Source organism: Carlito syrichta, unplaced genomic scaffold (assembly GCF_000164805.1).
Source record: "Carlito syrichta isolate Samal-C Ts95f unplaced genomic scaffold, Tarsius_syrichta-2.0.1 Scaffold59884, whole genome shotgun sequence".
NCBI lineage: Eukaryota > Metazoa > Chordata > Mammalia > Primates > Tarsiidae > Carlito > Carlito syrichta.
The window spans coordinates 375915-396489 of NW_007003980.1; the positions used below are offsets into that span (position 1 = coordinate 375915).

The window sequence follows — 20575 nt, forward strand, 5'->3', positions numbered from 1 at the left end:
GCTATTACCTGCATTCCTGATAATACTAAATTTAGAATTTGCAGCTGTTTTTTTTTTCCTGAAAAGAAGGCTTAGTTGATGTTAATTAAATAAGGACAGTTACATAGCTCATCTACTTAATTATCAGTATTTCTGAGTGTGTTTTATCCTATTTAGTGAATGCTAATCTTTAGTATCTTAGTAAATAAATTTTAAAAGAAAAATGTGAGTAGAGTACCATCCCAGTTCTTCATTTATTTATTTAGATTAGAAAATATAATTTATTTAAAAATTAAAATTAAATTAAAGAGGGCATTCACCTCCCCAAGGTAGGAGAGGGGGCCAAGCCCAGGAAACATGGCAACTGTGACTCAAGCCATGGTCAGACCATGGCTTAGCAAAGCAATGATGAATGGAGAGAGAGATACTGATAGAGATTGATACATTCATCTCCCCAAGGTAGAGGAGGGGGACAAAGCTTAGAAAACATGGCAGCCACAGCTCAAAGAGCACATGGCCAGACCATAGCTCAGCAGAACAATGTCCCCCAGTTCTTTTAAATTGAACTCTTTTATTGTTTATCTTGTAAACTTATTTTTTGATTAGATTGTAATATATTCATAAGGCCTACAATTCAAAAGACACACAAATATGCCCCTGGTCACTCATTGTCTCCTTCCAGAGGTAGTTATCGCTGTGTCTCATGTATCCTTCTAGAAGTATTTCTTGTGTATACTAGCAAAAGTATACATATTTTTTCTCCCTTTGTTTTTACATAAGTGGCAAATTTATTTTCTACACATCTTGCTTTCTTTTTTAGTTAATTATATCTTTGCCGTCCTTTTTTTCAGTACATAAACAGCTTCCTTCTTATTTTTTTATTTTTTGAGTTGGAGTATCACTCTTGTTGCCCAGGCTGGAGTGCAGTGGTATGCTCACGGCCACCGCAGCCTCGACCTGCTGGGCTTAGGTGATCCTTCCACCTCAACCTTCCAAGTAGCTGGAATTGCAGACACACGTCACCATGCCTGGATATTTTTTGTGATTTTATTGTAGAGATGAGGTCTCACCGATTTGCTCAGTGGGCTCAGGCAATCCTCTTGCCTCGACGTCCCAAAGTGCTGAGATTACAGGCTGAGCCATCATGCCCGGCCCTTCTTATTTTAATTGCTACATAGTATTCTATGTGTGGCTGTCCCACAACTTATTTAATAATTCTCTATTAATGGATATTTGAATTGTTTCCTAACTTGTAAGGTGCACTACTGCATCTCATTAGTTCCTGATGTTGGAGTTTTATCTGAGAAGTTGTTGAGAATAGTATCAGTGGCACATGTTTTTTTCCTGTTCTTTTTTGAGAACACTTTAAAAAAAAAATTCATTAGCTTTAGGGGTTATAAATAATTTTTGGTATGGGCTTTGAGCATACCCACCACTCCTACCTGTGCACATTGTACCCAGTAGGTGATGTTTTGGTCCCTCCATCCCTTCTCTCCCCACTTTTGAGTCTCCAATGCCCATTATATCATGCTTTATAAAGCTTTTGCAGATCCTAGTTTAGCTCTCACTTATAGGTGAGAACATCAATGTTTGGTTTTCTATTTCTGAGTTAGTTTACCTAGGATGATCATCTCCATTTCCATCCAGGTTGCTGCAAAAGGCATTTCATTTTTTTTTTGATAGCTGAATAGTATTCCATAGTGTATATATCCCACATTTTCATTATTCACTGATCAATTGATGGACATTTTAGATTGATTCTACATCTTTGCAATTGTTAATTGTGCTGTGATGAACACGTAAGTGCAGGTGTCTTTGTTTTTTTTGTGTGTGTTGGAGTCTCACTCTGTCACCCAGACTGGAGTGCAGTGGCATGCTTCCAGCCACCGCAGCCTCGACCTGCGATCCTTCTGCCTCAGCCTTCCAAGTAGCCGGAACTACAGATGCACGCTACCATGCCCATCAAATTTTTGATTTATTGTAGAGATGACATCTTGTCAAGTTGCCTGGGTGGGTCTCGAACCCGTGAGCTCAGGCAATCCACTTGCCTTGGCCTCCCAAAGTTCTGGGATTACAGGCTGAGCCGCTGAGCCACTGAGCCCGGCCGTCTTTGTTATATAATGACCTCTGTTCCTTTGCATAGATACCTAGTAGTAGGTTTGTTGGATCAAATGGTAAATTTACTTTCGTTTTTTGAGAAATCTCCATACCGCTTTCTATAGAGGTTGTACTAATTTACACTTCTATCAATAGTATATAAGTGTTCCCTTATCTCTGCATCTATGCCAGCATTTATTGTTTTTTGATTTTTTTTTAATAATGGCCATTCTGACTGGTGTAAGGTGGTCTCACTGTGGTTTCAGTTTGCATTTTTCTGGTGATTAGTGGTGAACATTTTTTCATATGTTTCTTGGCCACTTGTATATCTTCTTTTGAGAAATGTCTGTTCATATCATTTGTCCACTTGGTAATGGGGTTATTTACTTTTTTTAGGATGATTTATTTGAGTTCTTTGTAGATTCTGAATATTAGTCTTTTGCCGGATAGTTTGCAAATATCTTTTCTCATTCTGTAAGTTGTTTATTTGGTTATTTATTTTTTGCTGTGCAGAAGCATTTAGTTTAATTAAGTCCCACTTATTTATTTTTGTTGCATTTGCTTTTGGGGTTTGGGTCATAAATTCTTTGCCTAGGCCGATGTCCAGAAGAGTTTTTCCTAGGTTTTCTTCTAGGATTTTTATGGTTTCAGGTCTGACATTTAAGTCTTTAATCCATCTGGAATTAATTTTTGTATATGGGGAAAGAGAGGGGTCAAGTTTTATTTTTCTGCATGTAGCTATCCAGTTTTCCCAGCACCATTTGTTAAATAGGATGTCTTCTCTCCAGTGTATGCTTTTGTCTATTTTGTCTAAAATCAGTTGGTTATAAGTCTTTGGGTTTATTTCTAGATTCTCTATTCTGTTCCATTGGTCCATGTGCCTGCTCTTGTACCAGTATCATGCTGTTTTGGTTATTACAGGCTTGTAGTATAATTTGAAGTCAGGTAATGTGACGCTCCAGCTCTTTTTTTGTTTTTGTTTTTGCTTTGTATTGCTTTGGCTATTCTGGATCTTTTTTTGTGGAAGAAAGAAAAATTCATATTAATTTTAGGATTTTAAAAAGATTCTGTGAAAAATGATGTTGGTAGTTTGATAGGAATTGCATTGAATCTGTAGAATACTTTGGGTAATATGGTCATTTTAACAATGCTGATTCAGTCTATGAGTATGGGATGTTTCTCCATTTTTTGTGTCCCCTACAGTTTCTTTCATCAGAGTTTTGTAGTTCTTGTAGACATCTTTCATCTCCTTGGTTAAATATATTTTTAGGTATTTTCGCTTTTTGGCTGCTATTGTAAATGGAATTGAGTTCTTGGTTTGATTCTCAGCTTGGTCACTATTAGTATATGTTGCTACTGATTTTTGTGTGTTGGTTAAGTATCCTGAAACTTTACCTACTTCATTTATCAAGTCCAGTTGTCTTTTGGAGGAGTTTTTAGGATCATATTGTTGGTATACAAAGATAGTTTGATTTCTTCTTTTCCAATTTGGGTACCCTTTATTTTTCTTGCCTGAATGCTGTAGCTAGGACTTCCAGTACTATGCTGAATAGAAGTGGTGAAAGTGGGCATCCTTGCCTTGTGCTACTTTTCTTTGTTCAAATGTGACATTAGCTGTGGGTTTGTTATATATGGCTTTTATTATTTTAAGAAATGTTCCCTCTGTGCCTATTTTGCTGAGGGTTTTTATCATGAAGGGACACTGGATATTATCAAATGGTTTTTCTGTCTCTATTGAAATTATATGATTTTTGTTTTTAATTCTGTTTATGTAGTGGATCATGTTTATTGATTTGTGTCTGTTGAACCACTCTTGCATACCTGGAATAAAACCCACTTGGCTGTGATGCATTTTTTTTTAATGTGCTGCTTAATTTGGTTTGTAAATCTTTTGTTGAGGATTTTGCATCTGTGTTCACAAAGGATGTTGATCTGTAGTTTTCTTTTTTTGTTGTGTCTTTTCCTGGCTTTGGTTTCAGAATCAGAATGATTCTAGCCTTGTAGAATGAGTTAGGGAGGTTTCTCTCCTCTTCAATTTTGTGGAATAGCTTCAATAAAATTGGTACCAGTTCTTTGAAGAGCTGGCAGAAGAATTCAGCTGTGAGTCCATCAGGTCCTGAATTTTTTTGTTGTTGTTGGGAGACTTCTAATTATTGTTTCAATCTTGCTGCTTGTTACTGATCTGTTCAGAGTTTCTGAACAGCATCCTGATTCAAAGTTGGGGGTAGTATCTTTCCAAGAATTTATCCATTTCCTCTAGATTGTCTAGTTTGTTTGCATAAAGGTTTTCATAATAGTCTCAGATGATCTGTTGAATTTCTGTCATGTCAGTTGTAACATCTCCATTTTCATTTCTGATTGAGCTAATTTGAATTTTCTCTTTTCTTAATTACTCTACCTATTGGTCTATCAACTTTTTTTTATCTTTTCAAAGAACTACCTTTTTGCTTTATTGATCTGGTTTTTTTTTTTTGAGTCGGAGTCTCACTTTGTTGCCCAGGCTGGAGTGCAGTGGCATACTCATGGCCACGGCAGCTTCGACCTACTGGGCTCAGGTGATCCTTCCTCCTCAGCCTTCCAAGTAGCTGGAACCACAGGTATGCACCACCACACCAGGTTAATTTTTAAAGTTTATTGTAGAGACGAAGTCTCACTAAGTTGCCCAGATTAATAATGATATATAGGGTACTAGTCTATTCATCATACTGGTTGTTATATGGTTGCTTTATATATTTATTTTCTCTATTGTGTTGGTGTTCTATAAGTTCTATGAGCTTATGATTTGCAGCATTTTTTTACTGGTGTATTTTGACCTTTTGTTTTAGTATTTAGGACCCTTTTGAGTATTTCTTATAGAGGTGGTTTAGTGGTGACAAGTTCCCTCAGCGTTTGCTTGTCTTAGAAAAACTTCACTTCTCCTTCATTTATTAAGCTTAGTTTTACAGGACACAAAATCCTTGGCTGACTGTGATTCTATATGAGGAGATTGAAGATGGGGCCCCAACCCCTTTTGATTTGTAGGGTTTCTTCTGAGAAATCTGCTGTTAGTCTGATAGCTTTACCTTTGTAATTTATTTGATGCTTTTGTCTTACTGCTCTTAAAATTCTTTCCTTCACATTAACTTTGCATAACCTGATGATTACATGCCTTGGGGATGATCTTTTTGTAATGAACCTTCTGGGAATTCTTTGGGCTTCTGGATGTTTAGGTCTCTGGCAAGGCCAGAGAAGTTTTCTTCCATTATCCCCTCAGATAGGTTTTTTTCTTTCTGTTGCTTTTTCTTCTTCCTTGGGAATACCTATGATTCTTAGGTTTGTATGTTTTATATAATCTGACATTTCTTGGTGATTTTGTTCTGTTCTCTTGATTCTTTATTGTTGTCTGATTGGGTTAATTCAAAAGCCTTGTCTTCAAGTCCTGAGATCCTTTTATCCTTCTGCTTGTTCTAGTCTACTGTTAAAACTTTCCACTGCATTTTGTACTTTTCTGAATGAGTCTTTCATTTCCAGAATTTCAGCTTTTCTTTTTCTTTAAGGTATCTTTGTCTTCAGAGAATTTCTCATTCATACCCTGAATAGTTTTTTTTTTTTTTTGAGTTGGAGTCTCACTCTGTCACCCAGGCTAGAGTGCAATGACATGCTCATGGCCACTGCAGCCTTGACTTGCTGGGCTCCAGAGATCTTTCTGCCTCAGCCTTTCAAGTAGCTGGAACTACAGGTGAGCACTACCACATCTGGTTAATTTTTTGATTTATTGTAGAGACACGGTCTCGCCAAATTGCCCAAGCAGTCCTCTCGCCCTGGCCTCCCAAAATGCTGGGATTACCGGTGTGAGCCACCGTGGCTGACCTCTGAATAGTTTTTAGAATTTCTTTGTTGCTTTTCAATTTTTTCCTGAAGTTCATTGATCAATTTTTTAATCAGCCTTTTGAATTCCAAGTCTGGAATTTCAAAACTTTCATTTTGGTTAGGGTTTGTTGCTGAAGAGTTTTGGGGGTGTTGGAGAACTCTGTTTTCTCATATTGACAGAATTATTTTTCTGGTTCCTTCTCATTTAGGTAGACTGTTTTTTATTTGATGTTGGCAGGGGACTAATGTAGGCACTGTAGGGTTCCCTTGGTTATATATATCCTTGGTGTGGTGAGTTTCTCAATTGCCAGTGTGGCAGTCCTGTGCTCAGTACCTGCACTGGCTCATGGTGTCCTGAGTGATTGGAGTGACTTGGAATGTGGTGTTAGTCTGGGACCAGGCCTTCCCCCAAACTGAGGTATATCTGATGTGGTGGGCTGCACTATTGACTTAGGTGAAGGCTCCGGGGATCACCCAAGTTCTCTGTCTCTTTTAAGCCCTTGAGGGGATTGTGGGTGGGGCTGGGGAGGGAGCTCAAGCACTCTACAAGAGTATACCCAGTGGGGATTAGGGAGTTCCAGGCCCCTGGAGTAATACTGTTGTTCAGGGCAGGTACAGAAGAGTTTACTTGGGGAGTGAGGGGTTACCATGGCAATGAGTCCCACCTGGCTTCCTGCCCTATACTTAGGTAGCCTGCCTTCTGAACGTCAAAGTGCAGCCGGCCTTGGGCCTCGGGTGTTCTCATGGCAACTGTCTGCAGCCAGGTAGTTGCCCATGGGGCCTATCCTCTTCCAGGGTTGAGTTCCTGGGAAATGGTGACTGGCACTGCTTAAGGCTTTTTTTCCTGCACCACTCCACATGGGCTTTGGCAGAGCATGGCTGTGGGTAAGGCAGTTTCCTGTGAAGGACTGGAATCCCACAGGCCTCAACAGGCACTCTAAGTCTGTGGCAGGAGCAGAGAACTCCAGAATTCCCGTTGCTCACCTTCCCTGCTGTATTCTGAGGCCCTCAGTGGACTGTGTTGGTGAAGGTCTGGTCAATTCCAGTTCAGGTCGATGGATTTTTCTCACCTTTGCACTATGTGGTTATCATCACTGCTTTGAAGAGTTGTGGGGTGTGTTGCTGGTCTTGTTCCTCTCTGGGTGCTGAGGAAACTATCTTGATTTACTCCATAGGAGAAACACAATCTAGCTGCCTCAAGTTAACTATGTTCTTTTCCTGTTCTTAATGCAACTTCTCTCCTTGTCAATTTGAGCAAATTCTGGATTGAGGAAAATGGATATTATAAACTGTAAAATAGCCTTCAACCTTTAAAACTGCTGCAGTATTTGTCACTCAAGTGACTGCAAATTCTGTAACGGCAGCTTATGTATATAAGAATAATGTGGAATGGACAGTGTGTTCCTTAGCTGGAACATTCTAGCAGCTGCAAGCTGTGCTGTCATATGAGAGTGTGGGTCCGATGTTACTTCATCTTCCAGGTTTTTTTTCAAGTGAACTAGAACTATCCTTTTACTTCAGTTTGTCTTCACAATTATTATTTTAAATGAATATGTGTAGTATTCCATATTGTGCTTGTAGCATATTTTATCAGATTATTTTTCTGTAATTGAAGGCTTTAGTTGTTTCTAGGTTTTGCTAGTATAATTAACTCAGTGTTAGACAGATTTTTCTAAGAATATATATATATATATATTTTTTTTTTGCTGGGTCCAAGCTATGTGAACATTTTTGTGGCTCTTGCTATGGATTTCTATATTGTTTTCCTCAGGAGGAGTACAATGTCACACACAGTGTACTAGTGTACTGGTTTTATCTAACATTGCCAGATTTGGTATTAAAATTATTTAAAATTATTTTTTATCTAATAGGTATAAAATAATGAGTTTTTTAACTTCATATATATTTATATTTTTTAATTGACAAATGAAAATAATATATATTTGTGGTGTACAACATGATAATGTGTATGCATTTGAAATATGTATACATTGTTAAATGGCTAAATTGAGGTAATTAACAAATATGTTACCTCACATACTTATCATTTTCTGTGGTGAGAACAATCAGAATCTAAGCCAAATGCAGCAGTGTGTTCCTGTAGTCCTAGCTATTTGGGAGACTTAGACAGGAGGATTGGACAGGAGGATTACTTGAACTCAGGAGTTAGAAGATGTAGTAAGCTATGATTGTTCCTGTGAATAGTCACTGTACTCCATCCTGAGTAATATAGTGAGACCCTGTTTCTTAAAAGGAAAAGAATCTACCTTCTTTCAAAAACTGTATAATTTTCAAGTATACAATACATTCTTATTACCTATACCTATAGTCAACATGTGGTACAGTAGATCTCTTGAACTTCACATATTTTTTTATTGCTAGTGTCTCAGGACTTAAAATATTAACATTGTTTTAAATCTTAATGGTAACAAAAATTTTCTTTGCCTCTTTTTATTATGCAGGAAATTCTTGGTGCATCACTTTCTGCACCTTTAACTTCATATAGGGTGATCTATGTTCTCCCAATGCTAACTATTAAGGAGGATAAAGGTAAAAAATTTATTTATAGAAATATTTTGGTAATCACATTTTGGTTCTATTAGTTAATTCACACTTTCTTTTATAAGGCACTGGTGTGGTCACAAGCGTTCCTTCTGACTCCCCTGATGACATTGCTGCCCTCAGAGACTTGAAGAAAAAACAAGTAATATCTGAGTTTCTTGTTCTTATTTCATCTTTACTGTCTCATTGTTTAGGTACTGCTAAACTACACTATAGGACTTGGCTAAGAGCTATGCATTTATCTTTGAACTGCAATTTCTAAGCTGTTTCTTGACTATATATTTTCTGTGGTTTGAATTTTGAATATAATGTTTCACAGAATTTTGAAAAAATTTGATGATACATTTTCATTGAAATCTAGAATATGTGCCTCAGTTTAAGTGATGTGTATGTGTCTGTGCATTTTTGCTTTTGGCTCTACAGTTTCATCATCTAGGCTGTTCACTGGAACTTAAGCTATTACTTTTGTTTTATTTTGTTTTGGGCTTGGTTCGCTTTACTTTTTTGTATGAAAACCCTATGTTAAGCTATTACTTTTTTAAAGGTCACAGATCTTTTCTTAAAGTATTTGGTTAAGTTAGGAAATTACTCTGAATGGAGAGGACAAATAATCGTTTTAAGAAAGTTTGGAGGTTGCTTTTCTCAGTGATTATACCAGTAAAATGTTGATCATTAGTGTTAACTTGCACATTTTTTGTAGGCCTTACGAGCAAAGTATGGAATTAGAGATGATATGGTCCTGCCATTTGAGCCGGTGAGTACATAGATAATTCATAATAGTCATATCCTTCTCTGTTAGAGAAAAAAAAGAGCTCACGTTTTCCTTGTAATGCAATTAAATACTTGGTAGAGTACGAAAATAAAAGAAGGACTTTGCTTAAGGATTTACTTACTTTTTTTTTTGAGTTGGAGTCTCACTCTGTCACCCAGACTGGAGTGCAGTGGCCGCTCCCGGCCACTGAGCCTCGACCTGCTGGGCTCCGGCGATCCTTCCGCCTCAGCCTTCCAAGTAGCCAGAATTACAGGCATGCTCTACCACACCCAGCTGAGTTTTTGATTTATTGTAGAGATGAGGTTTTGCTGCCCAGGCGGGTCTCTAACCCACGGGCTCAGGCAATCCACTCACCTCAGCTTCCCAAAGGTGTGGGATTACAGGCTGAGCCACCGAGCCCGGCTGGATTTACTTACTTTAACTTGGTATCTGCTGTGGCAGATAAAAGTGAGAGAAAAATTATCAAACATTTTCTTACCACCTGGCACTTATAGTTCTGGAACAAACAGCTTTTTAGCATCACCAATTTTGTAGTAGCTTGTTTTGCTTGTGTGATCAATTTCTTGGCTTTTAAAAACATTACGTATGCTTGGATGTTTATTTGTAACCATAGTAACTTTAACACGATCCCATACAACTCTGTTTTATGTTTCTTGCATTTTCATATTATTGCCTGCAGAATAAAAATATTTAAATTACTAGCAAATAACTTTTGTGAAGAATCCGGAAACCTTAATATAAACCAAGAGCAGGGTCATTCACAAAAGTAGTTGTTGACATCGTTTTGCTAGTTTCCACCTTAATTGTTAGTTAATTATATGCCAGTGGAGGACTGAGTGCTGGGGAATGGAGTGGTGGGGGTTGGTGCACAGAGTTTAGGGGGGTCCTGTGGAAAGGAGGAGGACAGATTGTCATCTGGATGCAAGTTGCTCTGTGATCACTTAATGTGTGGCACTGTCATGATGGCATATGAAATTGGAAATGACTTTTTAAAAAATTTTAAATATGTGGGGTACAATTCAGGGTTAGGTGTACAAAAGTTCACTATGCAGGTACCCTTGTTGATGAGGAGTGTCCTTCCTCTCCCCTGGCAGTTTCCCACTACTGCCAATTCCTTTCTTTTTTTTTTTTTTTTTTTTTTTTGAGTTGGAGTCTTACTCCATCGCCCAGACTGGAGTGTGGTGGCTGCTCCTGGCCACTGCAACCTCGACCTGCTGGGCTCTGGCTATCCTTCTGCCTCAGCCTTCCAAGTAGCTGGAACTACAGGTGTGTGCTACCACACCTGGCTAATTTTTGATTTAGTGTAGAGATGAGGTCTCGCCAAGTTGACCGGGCAGGTCTCGAACCCAGGGGCTCAGGCAATCCACTCACCTCAGCCTCCCAAAGCGCGGGATTACAGGCTGAGCCACCGAGCCTGCCTGCCAATCCCTTTCTTACAGTATTATGATAATTGTTTAAGGTCCTCTTATGAGTGAGAACATGTACTATATGAACCTTAGCAAATGCAGGAGACACCCTTATGGAAATTGGAATTGGCAACCAATTCCTAATCAAAACCTCAAGTGCGCATGCTATAGGAGATAAGATAGAAAAGTGGAACTTCATCAAACTGACAAGCTTCTGCAAAGCCAAAGAAACCAATAAGAGATCGGGAAGATAGCCCACAGAATGAGAAAAAATTTATGCCAACTGTATATCTGGAAATGACTTTATAGGACATTAGAGGCAAAAGGACCATGTGCCATAGGTCCCATTTGGTATAAACAAATTCCTGGCATTGCTGTTCTCTGCAGGTGCCAGTCATTGAAATCCCAGGTTTTGGAACTCTCTCTGCTGTAACCATTTGTGATGAGTTGAAAATTCAGAGTCAGAATGACCGAGAAAAACTTGCAGAAGCAAAGGAGAAGTTATATCTGAAAGGATTTTATGATGGTGTAAGTTATAATTTGTTTTTATTTGATTTACTCCATATACTGTGATTCCTTCTTAATGATTTAGAAAAAATATAGAAAGATTCCACATAGTTTTAGCTGTACATTGATTTGAGAGATTAATATTAGAATATGTTCTCCTATTTCCAAATTTATTTTTTTTATAATGTCCTTCATCTAAAAGCAGTTTAAAAAATGACATTTTTTTATGTCCTCTAGAAATTTCTAAGGAATGAATTTCTTGAGAAGATAATTAAAATTAGTTCCTACTATTCAATAAATGAGTGGAGAATATATGGTCCATTTTGCTCTTTTAGTTAAGGAATAATATTTTAGAATAGCAATTTTATTCAGTTGATTAATATTTGTTAATGACTACTAATTGCCAAGTGAACACAACAAACATAATTTAAACCTTTCTTTTCTCCTCAGTTGTGTGTATTGTATTTTATTTTTATTTTTTTTGAATTGAAATCTCATTCTGTTGCCCAGACTGAAGTGCATTGGTATGCTCCCAGCCCACCGCAGCCTTGACCTGCTGGGCTCCGGCAATCCTTCTGCCTCAGCCTTCCAAGTAGCTGGAACTACAGGTGTGCGCCACCATGCCCGGCTAATTTTGGATTTTTTGTAGAGACGACAAGATCTCACCAAGTTGCCCAGGTGGGTCTCAAACCCGCGGGCTCAGGCAATCCACTCGTCTCAGCCTCCCAAAGTGCTGGGATTACAGCCTGAGCCACTGAGCCCGGCCAGTTGTTTGTATTTTAATGTGGCTTACATTTCTATGGAAAGAGGCCTTGGCTAGAGAAGGTAAAAATCTAAACAAATTGTTAGGTACTTGAGGTTAAATGAAGAGATTTAGGGACACCAACGAGAATGTTTCTTATTTTTATTTCTCCCTCATTTTTCTGCTTAATTACTAATTGGTTATATGACTTTTTTTAAGTGACATATTTTGAATGACTATAAAAGCCAACACATATATTAATTTATTTCTCAAAATAACCCCATTTTGAAGTAGGCACTGTTATCAACATTTACAGATGAGAAATTAGAGGCACAAAGATATTAAGTGATTTACCTGAGATTAGCTAGATAGCTGGCCAGTGGCAAAACTGGGATTCAAACTAGGCAGCCTAGCTCTGGGATTTGTGCTCCATTATATAGATAGATAGATATAAAATTTATATCTATGTCTATACACACACACACACACACACACACAAAGGGAACCCAAAGAAATCCAAAATTTATTTATAAAATATTGAAAACTTGTGAGTTCATTCATTTTTTTTTTTTTTGTTTTTGAGTTGGAGTGGAGGGTCTTACTCTGTTGCCCAGGCTGGAGTGCAGTGGGATGCTCACCGCTACCATAACCTGGACCTGGTGGGCTCAGGTGATCCTTCCGCCTCAGCCTTCCAAGTAACTGGAACCACAGGCACACACCACCGTACCTAGCTAATTTTTTTTATTTATTGTAGAGATGAGTTCTCGCCGAGTTGCTCAGTCTGATCTCAAAGCCCTGGGCTCAGGCAGTCCTTTTGCCTCTGCCTCCCACAGTGCTAGGATTACAGGCATAAGCCACTGCACCTGGTGTATATTTATTTTTACATGTTTAAATGTAATCACCTTCAAAGTACTCTTCATTTGCTGTAGTACGCCTATTGAGATGCTTTTCTACTACTCAAAACAGTTTTTGAGCTCGTCAATTTTGATGCCTTTTAGTGCTTCTGCTGTTTTTTGTTTCGCCTCTTCCACATGGGCAAAATGTTTCTCTTTGAGGACTTTTTCATGTGGGGAAACAAAAACAAGTTGCTCGGGTGATATCAGGCAAATAGGGAGGGTGGGGAGGGGAGGTCATGCCATTTTTGGTCAAAAGCTGACGAACACTCAGTGTGCAGTGAGCAGGTGTGCTTGTAAACCACCCATTATAAAATGGGCAAATGTGTTGAAAAAAGTCTCCAAAAAATATTCACTGAAGCCAAACGCAGCCTCTCAAAACAACACTAGCCTGTACACTGATACCGAAGGGGTTCTTAGAACACTTACGTAGTAGGGGAATCCTGTAACCACAAGAGGCCAACCCTTTCCAGTTAAAGGCCTCCCAAATTGCTGGGATTACAAGTGTGAGTCAAAGTGCCTGACCATGATTTGTGTTCTTAACCACTACACCATAATGACCATTAAATTTAACTTCATGATGTACAATTAAATAGATAGGAAAAATTTTGATATGTTAGAGGATTGGACATTCAAAAAAGAATTTCTTTTCCAGCTAAGATAGAAGCTACTTGGGAGAAATATAAGAATCAGATAGATGGAGGTGAAAATATCAGCTTTGTTACCCAAGAAAGCAGGAAGGGGATTGTGGCATAATTGGTGGCAACAATGAATAAGCTAATACTTTGCCCTATAATTAAATTGTCCCAAAGAGTAAAAAGAGTTAAAAACAGAAGGCTTTCCTCTAAGAGCAAGGTTTATCACATGACCATACAAAGAATATTCACCTGCATCAGGGAGGGTTAGAAAGGGAAGCCTAAATGGCCAAGCTCCCCACCCTCCCTGTTTACCTGCTCAGTTCCTCCTACAGTCATCAGGAAGGTGAGTTAGTGTAGTTGAATTATCTTCATGGGGAGACTTGAGAAGTAGAAGTGAGTGTTTCCTTCACATCGTGCTCACACTAGGTATTCCAGTTCTACCAACAGAAAGACAAGTGTGTTATAAATGTTAGTTGTCGAGGCTGAACCAAAACGAAAGGTTATGTTTATACCTGTGGTAAATTTCACACTAAAAATATTTCGGTGGACAGAAGTAAATTTAGTTAGGGAAAATTTGAGGGGAAATTCAAAGTAAATTCTAATTCTTTTGTATGCGTTTTTCTCCCTTCTCATCCTTTTAGGTAATGTTGGTGGATGGATTTAAAGGACAGAAGGTTCAAGATGTAAAGAAGACTATTCAGAAAAAGATGATTGACTCTGTATGTGATAGGCTATCCCCTGAAGACTGTTTTTAGGAGAAAGCTGTTAACAGATAGACTAAGTGTTATTAGCAGTGAGTTCTATAGTAGAACCTGAAGCTATTTTAAGGACATCTTATAATTTTGTGGTGGAAAATAGACTTATTTAGCAATTCATTTAACTCGACCATCCCACCTATAGTGTTGATAAGGATAGTGTCCTAAGATCCATGTGTGTACTGCATGTTCAGAGAACTTTAATGATACTTTCTGGCAGTGGCCACTTTAGATACTGGTAGTTGCAACCTTTTGTCTCTGTGGTGTTTTTTTTATTGTCATTCTCTCCTCTCCATTTTTTGTCGTGACTCTTCCATTTAGCTACATAACTCTACATTTATATCTTTGACAGTTATAAATACATATATGCATAATACAGAGTGAAACAAGGCTAATCGAGATAGTACTATTAGGATTATTGAAATAAGAAAGCTGCAGTTTCTTCATCCTTCCACATTCTTTTAAATTTCTCTTTTTTAAAGGGGGCAACTTTTAACTGTTGTAGGTATTTTAGTGTTTGCCTTCATCCCTTATATAAGCTCTAAATGAAATGGTTATAGTGTAATTTAACTTTGGTGTTTGTTTTCAGGGTTAGGCATCAGCTACTGACTTCCTACTGTGGAAGATCAAGATTAAATTCTTCCCCCGCCCCACCTGTGTCTTCTCTGACGTCACATATTGTAATTATAACTTCTGTTAGATCAGTAGTCACTGCTGACATTTTTGGAAAACTTGGCTAATCACACAATGTAGTATGCAATGAGAATTTTTTATCCTCAGCTTTTGGTTTTCCCTTGAATTAATACTTGTCTTTTTAAAAAAATGCTTATTTTAAAAACTACTTATCAATACTCCATTTCCAAACTTTCTCCCACCTGCCTATTTCTCTTCTTAGTCTCTCTTCAGATACATCATCAGCTATTGGTTCTATCCTAGAGATAGCTCTTCCGTGGCCTTTAGCTTGGTTTAGTTCTTATTGTCCTGGTGCACAGAGGTTATCTGAGATGTTCTACCATTACTAAGAATTCCCTTTGCTTCTCTGGAGCTAGATCTCCTGTTTCCTTGATTCCATGGCTGCTGCTTTCATATTTTTTTCTCTCAGTTTGGTGAAGCTCTGCATCTAGTAGCTTTTTTGAGAAAGATTGCCTAGAAAGTAAATTTTTGTGGTTTCTCATGTCTAAAATATCTTTCTTCATATTGGATTGCCTAGGTGTAGAATTCTGAATTGGAAATAATTTTTTTTTATATGTGAGGACATTACCCCATAGTCTTCTAGTTTACTGATGCTATTAAGAAACTCAAAAGTATTCTGGTAGTAACTTAACTTTTTGTAAGTAACTTGTTCCCCTGCACCTCTCTTGTTCCCAGCTTGTAGGATATTTTTTCTCCCATTATTCTGAAATTTCATGATGATTTACTTTGATGTGAATGGACTCCTTCAATCTGGAAACTTGTGTTCTTCAATTTTGGGAAAATTTCTTGACTTTTTTCTTGATTATTTTATTCACTTTATTCTCTGTTTTTGCTGAATTCTTATTATAGTATTCAAATATTGGACCTCTTAGACCCTGGAAGTCCTTTTGCTCTCCTTTCTAAGATAGTCCTTCAGCTTTTTCATTCTGAGTTTTTGTTTACTATGTGTTTTTATACTTACTATTTGTGTGCGTGTATAAATAAAAATTTCTGGGAACTTATTTTTTTAAAAATCTCCTTGGTATGGAAAATTTCAAATGTATGAAAAAGTAGAAAGTAGTAGCATGATGAATTCCTATATACCTATCATTCAGCTTCAACAGTTCCCAATTTGGGGTTGATTTAAGAGCTGCTTCTTATTTTCTGATTGATTCTTTTCTTTAAGAGACAGGAATCCTGTGGTGTTGCCCAGGCTGGCCTGTACTGGAATGCCTGAGCTCAAGCAATCCTCCTACCTCAGCCTCCCGAGTAGCTGGGACTTCAGGCATGTACCACCATGCCTGGCTGATTGGTCTTTTTTTATTGAATGCTATTCTTGTTTCCTGGATGTGAAATCTTAATCTTCTCTTATTTCTCTGAGAAGGTCTACTGATATTTAAGTTACTTAGGTACATAAAATAATATTTTTGCCGTTTAGCAGGGCTTGTCCCTGGGCTTCACTGGGGCAGATTTAAAAAGGGTCATTTGGGCCTTGGAGAATCCTTGATGATAAACTTTTTTAGCATTTACTCTTAGGTTTGTTAAATTTTGCCATAGAAGATTCTTCTGATCTCTCATAACTGAAAGAGTCTGTGTAACTGAGTATTCTGGAAGCTGAGTGGGAGAAGATTGCTAGGGATAGGTGCTAATGTCTCTGGTTTGCTGACTTTCACTAAATCCCCCTACTTTTACTACGATAGCCATACTCTTTTTTTTTTTTTTTGAGTTGGAGTCTCACTCTTTCGCCCAGACTGGAGTGCAGTGGCTGCTCCCGGCCACCGCAGCCTCGACCTGCCGGGCTCCGGCGATCCTTCCGCCTCAGCCTTCCGAGTAGCCGGAATTACAGGCGCTCACTACCACGCCCGGCTAATTTTTTGATTTTACTGTAGAGATGAGGTCTCACCTGCCCAGGCGGGTCTCGAACCCGCAGGCTCAGGCGATCCACTCACCTCAGCCTCCCAAAGGCACGGGATTACAGGCTGAGCCACCGAGCCCGGCTTGATAAGCCATACTCTTAACTTTGTCCTCCAGATCAGAGACTCTCTTTTACCTTCTCAAGAGAATAAACCTTTTTTGTTCTCTGGGCATAGGGAGGGGAAGTTACCTGTCTGCATATCATGGGATTAGGGTATCTGGGATTCTAACCTCTTCTATTTAGCCACTTCTTCCAGGAGAGCCTCTTCCTTAAAAGATTTCAACTGGTTCTCCTCTTTTCAGCCTCACCAAATCTCCACTTACAGAGCGATTTAATGTCAACAGTTTCTGAGTCTTTTGGAGGCTTTATAGTGGATTGCTTTTCAGCTTTCTCTACTGCTGGCTTAGGATTCGGGTAGCTTTGTTATTTCTGCTAATAACAATTGTTGTTTATCCTTTGTTTAATTTTTTTGTTCTCCAATTCTTTTTATCTTTGTAGCTTTGTACCTTTAACAAAAAATTCTCTTATTATCATTTTATTGGAATTTTGAGAAGGGATTACATGTTTGTTTTTAATTTGCTATCTTAAAATCCCAGCTATTTAATTTCAGTGTGAAGAAGTGTATTAAAAACAGAACAATGAATTATTTTATGAGTAATAACACTAAATTTTATGTTTTGAAGTTATCCTAGCTTAAAATGTTTGGGATTATAATAACAGTAAGAGATATTTAGGCCGGGCTTGGTGTCTTAGCCTGTAATCCCAGTACTTTGGGGGGCTGAGGCAGGTGGATTGCCTGAGCCCGTGAGTTTGAGACCAGCCCGTACAACTTGGCGAGATCTCGTCTCTACAATATGTAAAAAATTAGCGGGGCATGGTAGCGTGTGCCTGTGGTTCCGGCTACTTGGAGGGCTGAGGCGGAAGGATCACCAGAGCCCAGCAGATCGACGCTGGGTAGCCATGAGTGTGTCACTGCACTCCAACCTGGGCGACGGAGTGAGACTCCAACTCAAAAAAAAAAAAAAGAAATATATCTGATAGAAAATCAGATGCATGGTCAGTTTTCTAGTAGAAATTTTTTATGGCACTTTTAAATCTTTAGTAACAAGATTTTTCATGTTTAGTCTTTGTGTATTTTTTTTTAAAGCAGTGGTTTATAACAGGGATAAAAAGCTGCCATAGAAAGTCTAACCTTCACACCATAGGATTAGAAACTGCCAGAAATCCTTCATATTTCACTAAAAAAGAATAATCTGTAGCTCAGGAGAGGGGATCCACTTGACAAAGATGCATGCCTTTTCAAAAGCCAGCGTTGTATAGGAAGAAAGCCAGAGAACTTTGACTTCAGGAAAAGGGATATGTAGGGTTTTGGTTATTGATGGTTAGCATTTTTTTAAAGTAATTTTTGCCGTCCTTGAGTAGTAGAGATTGATTTGATGTAAAATCTGATGTATTTTTATTTGCTTTCATTCAGGGAGATGCGCTTATTTACATGGAACCAGAGAAACAAGTGATCTCCAGGTCTTCAGATGAATGTGTCGTGGCTCTGTGTGACCAGTGGTTAGTCTTCTCTTATCATAAGAAAATTCCCAGATCGCTGGGCACAGTGGCTCATGCCTGTAATCCCAGCACTTTGAGAGGCAGAGGCGAGAGGATGGCCTGAGCCCACAAGTTCAGGACTAGCCTGCGCAACATGGCGAGACCTTATCTCCACAATAAGTAAAAATACTAGCTGGGTATGGCAGCACATGCCTGTGATTCCAGCTGCTTGGAAGGCTGAGGTGGAAGGATCACCTGAGCCCAGCAGGTCGAGGCTGTTGTGGCCATGAGCGTGCCATTGCACTCGTGCCTGGGCAACAGAGTGGGACTCCGACTCAAAAAAAAGAAAATTCCCTTAGTCAGTTTGATTATCTTTGACTTAAAAAAAATCAATTTGGTCGCTCCCAGGTACTTGGATTATGGAGAAGAGAACTGGAAGAAACAGACATCTCAATGCTTGAAGAACCTGGAAACGTAAGAAGGGAGAAAGTGAAGAGGGTGGGGAAAGAAGATGGGAAACATGGAAACGATAAAGGTGACAAGAGACACCTTGTCTTTTCTTCTTTTCTAGATTCTGTGAGGAGACCAGGAGGAATTTTGAAGCTACCTTGGGTTGGCTACAAGAACATGCTTGCTCAAGAACTTATGGTCTAGGTAAACATATTTTTTTATTTGGATGACTTTGCCAATTACACAGCAAATACACATCCCCCCCCCCGCAGTATATTCTGAATTGAAAGCAAGAGGTTTTGGTTGTAGATTGAGGAAAACTAGGATGTGATCCCTTGTCATCTACCTGGTTATGGATATGTCCTCTCTAACCCATAGATTTTATGGTGTGATTTTTTTGTTTGTTTTTGAGTTGGAGTCTCACTCTGTTGCCCAGTTTGGAGTGCAGTGGCATGCTCATTGAAGAGACAAGGTCTCGCCATATTGCCCAAGCTGCTCTCAAACCCTTGGGCTCAGGTAATCCTCTCGCCTCGGCCTCCCAAAGTCCTGGGATGATAGGTATGAGCCATCGCACCCGGCTTTTTTTTTTTTTTTTTTATAGATACTGTAAAGCTTGAACCATTTTATTTTTTTATTTTTTTGAGTCAGAGCCTCACTCTGTCACCCATTTTGGAGTATAGTGGCATAATCACAACCATTGTAGCCTTGACCTGCTGTGCTCAGGTGATCCTTCTGCCTCAACTTAAAGTGCTGGTGTTAGCACCTGACCTTTTTCTTCTTTTAAATAGAAACCATAAAGCTTGAACCATTTTATTTTGTTGAGTCTGAGCCTTATTTTGTTACCCAGTTTGGAGTGCAGTGGCACGATCACAACCACTGCAGCCTTGACCTGCTGGGCTCAAGTGATTCTTCTGCTTCAGCCTTCCAAGTGGCTGGGGCTACAGGTGCGTGCCACCATACCTGGCAAATTTTTTGATTTATTGTAGAGACAAGGTCTCACCATGTTGCTCTGGCTGGTCTCAAACTCCTGGACTCAGTCAGTTTTCTTGTCTCCACCTCCCAAAGTGCTGGGATTACGGGTGTGAGCCACCATGCCCCAGACAAATTTTTTTTTTTTTTTTTTTTTTGGAGTCTGAGTCTCACTCTGTTGCCTGGGCTGGAGTGCAGTGGCACACTCACGGCCACTGCAGCCTTGACCTGCTGAGCTGAGGTGATCCTTCCGCCTCAGCCTTCCAAGTAGCTGGAATTATAGGTGCATGCTGCCACACCTGGCTTATTTTTTGATTTATTGTAGGGACAAGGTCTCACTAAGTTGCCCAGGCTGGTCTCAAATCCCTGAGCTCAGGCAATCCTTTCACCTCTGCATCCCAAAGTGCTGGGATTACAGGCTTGAGCCACTGTGCCTGGCCCCATTTTCTTTTTTATCTGCCATTTTAGCTTTATTGATTCCTCTAGTGGAATTTAAGAGCTCCTACATAAATAGCTTTGTAAATGCTATTGTCTTTTTGTTGTTGTTATTGTTGGAGTCTCACTCTGTCGCCCAGACCGGAGTGCAGTGGCCGCTCCCGGCCACCGCAGCCTCGACCTGCTGGGCTCCGGTGATCCTTCCGCCTCAACCTTCCAAGTAGCTGGAACTACAGTCGCACACTATCACACCTGGCTAATTTTTTTATTTATTGTAACGATGAGGTCTCACCAAGTTGCCCAGGCTGGTCTCAAACCCGCAGGCTCAGGCAATCCACTCACCTCAGCCTCCCAAAGCACGGGATTACAGGCTGAGCCACTGAGCCCGGCTCTTG

General features: G+C 39.2%; 1 protein-coding gene across 5 annotated transcripts in view; it reads left to right on the forward strand.

Annotated features, from left to right (window-relative positions):
- LARS (leucyl-tRNA synthetase) overlaps positions 1-20575 on the forward strand; it is a 73473-nt gene that overhangs the window by 24067 nt on the left and 28831 nt on the right. For all 5 annotated transcript variants that reach the window (XR_002481461.1, XR_002481462.1, XM_021708449.1 and 2 more), the window contains 8 exons: positions 8388-8475; positions 8553-8629; positions 9188-9241; positions 11053-11193; positions 14087-14164; positions 18262-18347; positions 18735-18800; positions 18898-18980. Coding sequence is in view for 3 of the 5 variants with exons in the window: in XM_021708449.1 (XP_021564124.1) it covers positions 8388-8475; positions 8553-8629; positions 9188-9241; positions 11053-11193; positions 14087-14164; positions 18262-18347; positions 18735-18800; positions 18898-18980 (673 nt within the window). In the remaining 2 variants the exon portion in view is untranslated. The remainder of the gene's footprint in view (positions 1-8387; positions 8476-8552; positions 8630-9187; positions 9242-11052; positions 11194-14086; positions 14165-18261; positions 18348-18734; positions 18801-18897; positions 18981-20575) is intronic.